We start from the raw sequence: 8106 nt of genomic DNA, 5'->3' as shown, positions 1-8106 counted from the left end.
GGCGAGGGGAGGTGTGTGCGTGTGTAGGGTGTGCGTGTGTGTATCCCCGTGAACGTGTGAGAGAGCACAGAGAGAGTGTGTGTGTGTGTCTTGTGCAAGCTGCGCAGGCGTGTGCGTGTGTGGGGGGAGGCGGGCGGGGGATCCACATCACATCCCCGCGCCCTCGCCGCTCCCCCCGCCACCAGCCCGCCATCCCACCACTCCCCCCGCGTCCTGCCCCGCCCCCACCTTGCCCCGCAGCGACTCGTGCACGGGGTATGCGGCCAGGGGCCCCGCATCCATGTTGATGTCCCAGAGCTTGAGGGTCATGTAGTCGCGGGACAGGATGTAGCGGCCGCAGGGCGAGAACTTGATGTCGTTGATGGAGCTGATGATCTCCGAGAAGAAGGAGCGGGGGCCCGGCTGCGGCGGAGCAAGGGAGGGGAGGGAGGAGAGGAGGCACGGGGCGGCGGCCGGAGCGTCAGCGCCAGCCAGAGCGTCAGCGCCGCGCCGTGCCGCGCCGGCCAGGCGCTGCCGTGCTCGCTGGGTGGCGGCGCAGCGCGCGGATGCAGGGGGGTAACCCAGCCCGCAGCCCCGGTGCCCGCAGCGCCGGCCTCAACAGGCACCTCGCTCCAGCCTGGCAGGCAGGCAGCCCAGGCACCCGGGCCGCCCGTCACAGGCGGAGCCCAGCAGGCAGGCAGGCAGGCCAGGGGCCAGCCCAGGCGCTGGCCAGCCTGGCCTGGTAACCCACCGAGGGCTCCGAGTCCTCAAACAGCTTGGCGTGCTGGTCGCACAGCGCCGCCTGGCGCATGTCGGCCAGCCGTATGAGGCCCTTGCTGCTGCTGTAGGCAAACAGGTTGCACTGCTGCGGGTGGAAGTCGGCGCAGGTGATGACCTGCAGGGTGGGGTGGGGGCGGCGGCGGGGCCAGCAGGGGCGTCACAGCAGGGCATAGGAGCAGGGGCACCAGGGCAGGGCCACAGGCGCGGCAGGGCCAGCGCGGCAGCAGCGCGCCGCTCCTCTTAGCCACCGCCAAGGCCGCAGCGGGCAAGGCGCTCCTTGCTCCGCTGCCCCCCACAGCCGTCCTTCCTCCCGCCAGCCCTCCCTCCCACCCAGCTGCTCTCACAGCCAACCATCTCCCCAACCCAGCTACCCTCCCTCCCACCCACCCACCCTCCCTCCTGCCTCCCTCCCCGCCCACCTCTGTCAGGTCCTCCATGTTCTGCGGCTTGATGTCCACAATGTTGAACGCCTGGTCCTGCCTGCAACCCGCAGTACCAGCAGTACCAGCACCACGCGCCCATCAGCCAGGGCAGCCGGAAGCATCAGGTGCCTGCCAGCACACACGCATACAGCGCACGTGCACCGCTGCGCTGCCACGGGGCTCCCACGCTGCGCTGCCACTCTGCGCTGCCATGGTGTGGTGCCCCTGCCGCCACCCCGCCACAGCGCCAGGCCGCAGCAGCAGACGGGCAGCCGGCGTATGCTGCCGCCCCGGCGCCGCCCCCGGCCGCTACCCCGCCCCAGCCCCCAGGCGCAGCCGCCGCGCCTGTCCAGGTGCCACAGGTTGACCCGCAGGTCGTCTGCTGAGATGAAGGTCTCGCAGTCTGAGGAGAGGGCCACCGAGTTGATGTGGTAGGTGTGTGCGTTGGCGTACGACCGCTTGCACCGCGTGCTGAGCAGCGTCTCGGTGCCCACCACGCGCGGCACGCGCAGGGCCAGCGGGTTGGCGGCCGCCGCGCTGCAGGCGGCGTGCAGCTTGTCGGGGGAGTAGAGGCCGGAGGCGCCGGCGGAGCCGGGGCGCGGCAGGCCCGCGTTCAGCGTGCTGCTGCCGTTTTGCAGGTTGAATTCCGCCAGCGAAGCCACCTTCTTCTCATACACCTGCCGCAGGGTGAGGGGCGGGGGTTGGGCAGGTCACCTGGTGGGAGGTCTGCCGGCGAGTGCCAGGCACGGAAAACAGCGCCAGCCCCCCCGCCTGTCGGCTGCTGGCAGGCTGCTGGCGAGAGGCCGAGCCAGGGCTGCCCAGCACGGGGGCAGCAGAGCCCAGCAGCCGCAGCTCTCGCAGCGGCAGCACATCCCGCATGCATCCCGCATGCCCGTCCCCCCCCCACACACACTCTGCCGCCTGCCTCCCGCTCCTGCCCCCTTCCACACACACACCCCGCGCACCTTCCACAGCTTGATGGTCTTGTCGTTGGTGGTGAGCAGCATGTGGGTGCGCCCCGTGCATCGCCCGCGCACCCACCGCACTTTGTTGATCTTCTCCTCAATCTCCAGAGACTTCAAGTAGTCAAACTCCGGCTCGTGCGACTGGAACTCAGTCAGGTATCGAAACTCAAAAGGGCTGGTGTGCAGCGGCGACTCGGGGCGCACGTCGGGGTGGCCCGCTCGCTGCAACACGGCGGCGGCGGGCGGCGGCGGCACGGGGCAGGCATGAGAAGTGAGAAGCAGGTGGGAGGAAAGGGAGGGAGAAGGTGCCCGTCAGGCCGCCGCGCCGGCTGCTTGGGGCGATGCAACGCGGCCAGGCAGCGCGCGGGAGACTGGCGAATGCCGCGCTGGCACACCCACCCCGCGTGCCGACGCTATGCGCTCGAACAGCACCACCCGTCCGCCCTGGTCGCCGGTCGCTAGGTAGTCACCCGAGTGATCAAACTCCACGGCTGAGATGATGTCGGCTGTGGGGCAAGCAGGGCATGGCAGGTGTGCACCGGTGGGCATGGGTGTGCATGGGCAGGGCACGTGCGGCGCCATGCCAGCAGCGCGGCATGCGTGCCACATGCATGCGGGGACCTAGCCCTGCCAGCCCAGTTGCCAATCTCGCTCCCCGCTGGCAGCGTTTTGCATGCTGGAGGAGCGCGCAGGCTGCTGACGGCAGCGCTGGCAGTGGAAGCCTCGGCTGGGCTGGGCCAGGGCAGGCTGCGGCGGCTGTAGGCTGCCGATGCTATTTCCACCTAGGTGGGCAGCGTCGCACCTTCCTGCACCTCCTCCCCGGGGCTCCGCTCGCCAAACACTTGGCTGAAGTGCCACTCAAGCGGCTCGGCACCGGCAGAGGCCCCCGAGGGGCCCGCCAGCGCCATCCCTGCTGCCCGCCTGTGTCAGGTGAGCAGCGGCCTGGGTGGCCCGCGCCCCGCGCCGCTAGTGCTCGCCAGAGGGCGCCGCCGCCCGCGCCGCCCGACTCCTCACCCTGCTGGCAGGAGACTGATCGGCCGACCTGCGACAGTGTACAGGGGTGCGTTTCAGTGGCAAATAGTAGGCGCCAGGCCCGCCTGGGCCATCACCGCGCCTAACTGCTTCGTTTCAAAGTCCAGGCCTGCGGGCGCGGCCGCCGCAGCACCTGTGCCGTGTCCACGAGGCTGTACCGAGCTCCAGGAGGGGCTGCCGCTCGCCAGCCAACCGCCAGAGGCTGTGACACAACGCCGAAGAGTCGGCCCGCGTCCAGGTGAAAGCGATCGGCGGGGCGCTGACCCAGCTAGAGAGAGCAGAAGCGATGACCTTATAAATGGAGATGCGAAGGAATAGCAGGGAGGGGTCCACGAGGGACAGGTGGCGCCCGGCTTCGTCGGCCACTGTGCAGGCTGCCGGAAGGCAGGCCTGCACCGGTGGGCTGCTGCCTGTCTCTGAGGTTTCGGCAGGCATGTCACAGGATCTGTACACATCCCATGCGCACATGCATGAACGCACTCAACGCTTGCGCTTTGCCCCCTTTGCGCCCGCCGCGCTCGCCGCCGCGTTGCCGCCACCGACGCTCGCCGCCTTGCCGCCGCCGCCGCCGCCGCCGCTCGCCGCCTTGCCGCCGCCTCCGCTCGCCGCCGACGACACCGTCGCCGCGTACAGCGCCATTTCCAGCTCTCTGCTCGTCCACTGCCGGCCGCCGCCCTCGCTGAGCTGTTTAGCCTTGGCCCGCAACGCCGCCATCAGCTCCAACACCTTGGCCACTGAAGCAGCAGAGCAGGGTGGGCAGCGATGCCAGAAGCAGGGTGGGAAGCTACGCCAGAAGCAGGCCGAGACCAGCCTGCCGCATTCCTGGCAATGTGCACAGCCCGGAAAGCACAGGTTGGAAGAGCGCATCAGGCTGCCCCCAAAGGGACCGCACCCGTGTAGTCCTTGCTGTCCAGCGCAGCCAGCATGGCCTGGTCGCTTGAGAAAGGGATGGAGGGTTCATACGCCTCCAGGACGGCAGACGCCGTGGCCGGCCCCACCCCCTGCAGGGCGCAGAGGAGGCGGAGGCGCGGTGCTAGTGGCGAGGGCCAGGCGCTACGCCTGCCCGGCCTGCGGCGCTGGGAATGTGAGGAGGGGCGCTGGCACTGGCTGGGTTGGCCGTACCGCCAGCCGCGCAGCCCCCAGCCACCTTGAGGACGGTCAGCGCTGCCAGCGCCTCCTTGACCGCTGCCGGGGGCGCCTCCCTGCCGCGGTGCGGCGCCAGCAGGTCGAATGCTGCGGTGCTGGCAGCCTGCACGGCCGCCGGGGCGGCCTCCTTGGCAAAAGCCAGCAGGCGAGGCCGTGACTTGCCGCGAGTCAGCTTCCAGTCGACCTGCCACCAACAGACGGGCAGCCGAGCCGGCGCGGGTGATAGCAGGCTGCCCGTGCATGATGTCCTGGTCAGCTGTTGACGTGGCAGCAGCGGCAGTGGTGGGGAAGGCGGCGGGCGGAGGCGGCACGAGCGGGCGACACCCACCAGCTTGACCAGCTCTGGCTGCGTGAGGTGGGGGGGCTGCCGACCTTGCAAGTCGCCTGGCAGCTGCTCGTGGAACCACCTGAAGAAGATGTCGGCATGTGATCGGGGTGTCAACAACTAAACGGGAGCAGTCCCGCGCATCGTTGGCCATACCTGTCTAGCTCCGATAGCCTGGGCTTGCCCAGCCCCTCCACCGCCTGCCAGTACCCATCTAGCGCCTCCTGCCACTGTGCGGCATCGGAGCTGGCCCAGAGCGAAGACATATCAGCAAGGAGTGGAGTAATGCAGCGATGCTGAGCACGGCGACCTGGCGGCGCTGCGCTGGCGCAGTGCTGGCGGCGCCCGCTGGCGGGCCGATTTGATGCTTCTAGGGCTCCCAGACAGCCATTACAACTTCTTGCACCCAAAAATACATTTAAAATTGGAGAGCTCCAACGTTCAGAAATGAATGCGTTTCTCAGAGAGATTGGCCAGGTTATGCATTTGCCTGCCGCAAGCGAGGTATGGGGCCAGGGTAGGTGTGGGAATCAGCGAACAAGCCGAAAAGAAATGGAATCAAGGACTGAAAGATAATTGATCATGAGCGAAAATGCTGGTCAAGTGAGGGTCGATAGCCCAGCGCGTCACGCACTCGGCAAGCGCCACGGTAACATACAATAAAATCAACAGCTTTCTGGGCAAGCAGGCCCAGAGCTCTCGAAGTGTGCTGAGCGGCCCTGGCTGGGGAGGCGCCGTCTCGTCATCGGAAGACAGAGCATAAGTTGTGGAAGAGGAAGAAGAAATAACCGTGCGGGGCGCATGACTTGTGCCCCGGCAGTCCTGGGAGGAGACCCCCCCTGGCTCCCGTGCATGAACCGCGTGGGGGGGCCACCTCAGGGGTGCCAGCCGGCCTGCGCCAATCAGCTGTCGGATGCGGCCACGTGCCATTGCTTCACCGCGTCCTCCCACCGCATGAAGTACGGGTTCTGGTACTTCTCCACGTCGGGCGCGCCCGCCTGGTGGATCCACGGGTGCCCGCCCCGCGTGGTCGCCACGTGCTCCGAGGCCACGTTGTGCGCCCACCACCACCACTTGGCGTGCGCCTCCGGGTCGGGCTTGTCGGGCGGCATGCCGTACACCGACACGATGCCGCCGTAGAAGAAGCCGCGGCAGTCGTCGCACCAGAAGTAGTCGAGCAGGAAGTTGGCCATGGCGGCGCTGGCCTGCACCCGCTCTGCTGACATCGGGCTGGGCTGGTTGTGCATCAGGAAGTGCACCTGCGGTCGGGGCGGCAGGCGGGCAGAGGCAAGGGTGGGAAGGCAGGCAGGCAGGGCGCCATGGTGTGCCATGCTTGCTGTGGCAGGGCGTTGAAGGAGGCAACATGCGTGCGGAGGTACGGGCCCCGGGCGCAGTGGCCCAGGTGACGCGCGGGGCAGCCCGCTCCGCCGCCGCCTGGCGCCACCCACCATCGACCAGATCTTGTTGGGCTGCATGGCCATGGCGCCCAGCGCCCCGAGCAGGCCGGCCTGCGGGCTGCCCGCCACCGACTCGTTTTCGTAGCAAGCGTCCATGTCGTCGGTCAGGGTGGACACGTTGAGCGGCGCCATGAGCGTGTCGTAGGAGGGCGGCTTGCCGATCACGTCCTCGGGCCACAGCGTGCCGACGATGGCGTACAGCCGGCGGCGGGCCGCCTCGGTCGCCCTGCAGGTGCAGAGGAGGGGGTGGGGGTGGGGGCTGGTTGGCAGGCAGGCAGGCAGGCAGGCAGGCAGGCAGGGTGGCTGGCTGGCAGGCAGGCAGGCTGGCAGGCAGGCAGGCAGGCAGGCAGGCGCGCTGGCAGGCTGGCAGGCAGGCACGCTGGCAAGCCAGCAGGGATGCGCCGCAGCTGCAAGCCCGGGTCGGCGGCCGCCCCCGGCGCCCCGCCGGCCGCCCCCCGGCCCCTGGGCAGCGTGCCACCCACCTGCCGATCGGCTGGCTCTTGTCCCAGAACACGCAGGTGGCAGGCCAGCCCACCTCCCCCGCAAACAGCAGCATGGCTGTGGTGCCGGCACCCAGGGCCAGCTCCCGGCTCAGGCCCGCCTTGGGCGCCCCGGGGGAGGTGCGGGGGCAGTCCTTGGAGTCCCACCAGGGCCCCGAGAAGCATTGGTTGGGGGGCCGGGCCTGGACGCAGGTGCTGGGCAGAACCTCAAAGTCGGGGCCGGTGCAGGTGAGGGGCGTGCCGCCGGGGCCGCCCTTGGGGTCGCACACCAGCGGGCGCACAAAGGCCTGCGGCGCGGGGCGGGGGTGTGTGGTTGTGGGCAGGGGCATGTTGTTGTGGGTGGGTGGGTGTGGCTGTGTGTGTGTGTGTGGGGGGTGGGGGGGGGGGGGGGGGCATGTGGCTGCGGCTGCGGCTGTGGCACGTGTGCGGGAGTGGGTGAGAGAGAGGAAGGGAAGGGAGGCGCTGCCAGCTCAGTCAGTAGGCAAGGGTGCAGCTCCAAGGCGATGGGCTGGATGTGGGCACCCCGCCGAGCCCCGCGTCGCCGCGCGGCGCGGCTCCCCTCCGCAGGGCCCCGAAGGGCCCGCCAGCCGGGCCCAGCCCCAGGCCTGCGCCTGCCAAGCCACGGCCACGCTCCTCACGCACCTTGCCGTCGGGGGCGCGGAAGAAGGGGGAGTCAAAGGCCGGGTTGGTGTAGGTGAGCGGGTCCTCGATGCACGACTGCTGGAGCTGGCGGTACCGCACGCAGGTACCGTGGATGGGCTTCCACACCTCCAGGTCACCCGGGTAAGAAATGTCCGAGGTACACTGGGCGTTACGGGAGGCGTTCAGCGCGGCACGCTGCGCGTCCGTCACGTCGGCATCCGCGATGGTCTAGCAGGCGCGGGCGGAGGGCGCGGGCAGGAATCCAGGTGTTACAGTCACCCCGCTATGATAGGCCGCGTGAGCAGACCTTGGGCAGGGGGCACACGTGATCAAGGGGCATCAAGAGAGGGGGTGGACCATGGAGCACCCTCTCCATGGCTCCGACCACCCTCCCCCCAGCTGAGCGTCCCAGGGTCACCCCACCCTGGCCCCGCTCCCCGTCCTGCCGGACACGCAACCCCCACAACGTGGGGAGGGCAGGGCAGGCGGGTGAACGGGGGCGCATCGGTGAGTGCGGAACGCGCGGCAGCGGGCGGCACGCCAGTACTTACCCAGGCCTGGCCCAAGCACCAGGCCAGGGTGAGCCAGGAGCCCCCAGCCCTCCCCGCCAGGGGCCCACCTGCAGGTATGCGTCGCCGCACATGGAGGGGGAGGGCGTGGCGCCGCCGCGGCCCATGGCCCACGGCCCCCACTTCTCGTGCTGGTCGATGAAGCAAAACTCGTCCTTGGCACAGATTCCCGGCAGGGTGTAGCAGTCGGGCACCACGGGGATGGGGCAGAACACGTCGTCGCACTCGGCCTGCACGCGGCACGTGGGTGTGTATGGGGGGGGGGGGGGGGGGCCCGGGGGGGGGGGTT

At 69.5% G+C, this 8106-nt stretch overlaps 2 protein-coding genes across 2 annotated transcripts in view; both read right to left on the bottom strand.

Annotated features, from left to right (window-relative positions):
- The window catches only part of CHLNCDRAFT_7738 (hypothetical protein), a gene marked incomplete at both ends in the record, with an annotated part of 3700 nt that extends 658 nt beyond the window's left edge, over nt 1–3042 (bottom strand). Inside the window, 7 exons of the mRNA XM_005845217.1 lie at nt 199–402; nt 731–874; nt 1179–1239; nt 1542–1858; nt 2147–2311; nt 2519–2652; nt 2949–3042. Coding sequence (XP_005845279.1) covers nt 199–402; nt 731–874; nt 1179–1239; nt 1542–1858; nt 2147–2311; nt 2519–2652; nt 2949–3042 — 1119 coding nt within the window. The remainder of the gene's footprint in view (nt 1–198; nt 403–730; nt 875–1178; nt 1240–1541; nt 1859–2146; nt 2312–2518; nt 2653–2948) is intronic.
- Nucleotides 3043–3658: 616 nt separating this feature from the next.
- Nucleotides 3659–4915, bottom strand: CHLNCDRAFT_136983 (hypothetical protein; the record flags this gene model as incomplete). The annotated part of the gene is made up of 5 exons (XM_005845216.1): nt 3659–3912; nt 4071–4179; nt 4326–4508; nt 4653–4731; nt 4806–4915. The coding sequence occupies 5 exons, from the start codon at nt 4913–4915 to the stop codon at nt 3659–3661; spliced, it is 735 nt and encodes a 244-aa protein (XP_005845278.1).
- Between the last annotated feature and the right edge of the window lie 3191 nt (nt 4916–8106).

This window comes from Chlorella variabilis (genome assembly GCF_000147415.1).
Source record: "Chlorella variabilis unplaced genomic scaffold CHLNCscaffold_18, whole genome shotgun sequence".
Taxonomy (NCBI): Eukaryota; Viridiplantae; Chlorophyta; class Trebouxiophyceae; order Chlorellales; family Chlorellaceae; genus Chlorella; species Chlorella variabilis.
Note: the sequence above shows the minus strand (reverse complement) of the source record. Positions and strands in the feature narration are given on the sequence as shown.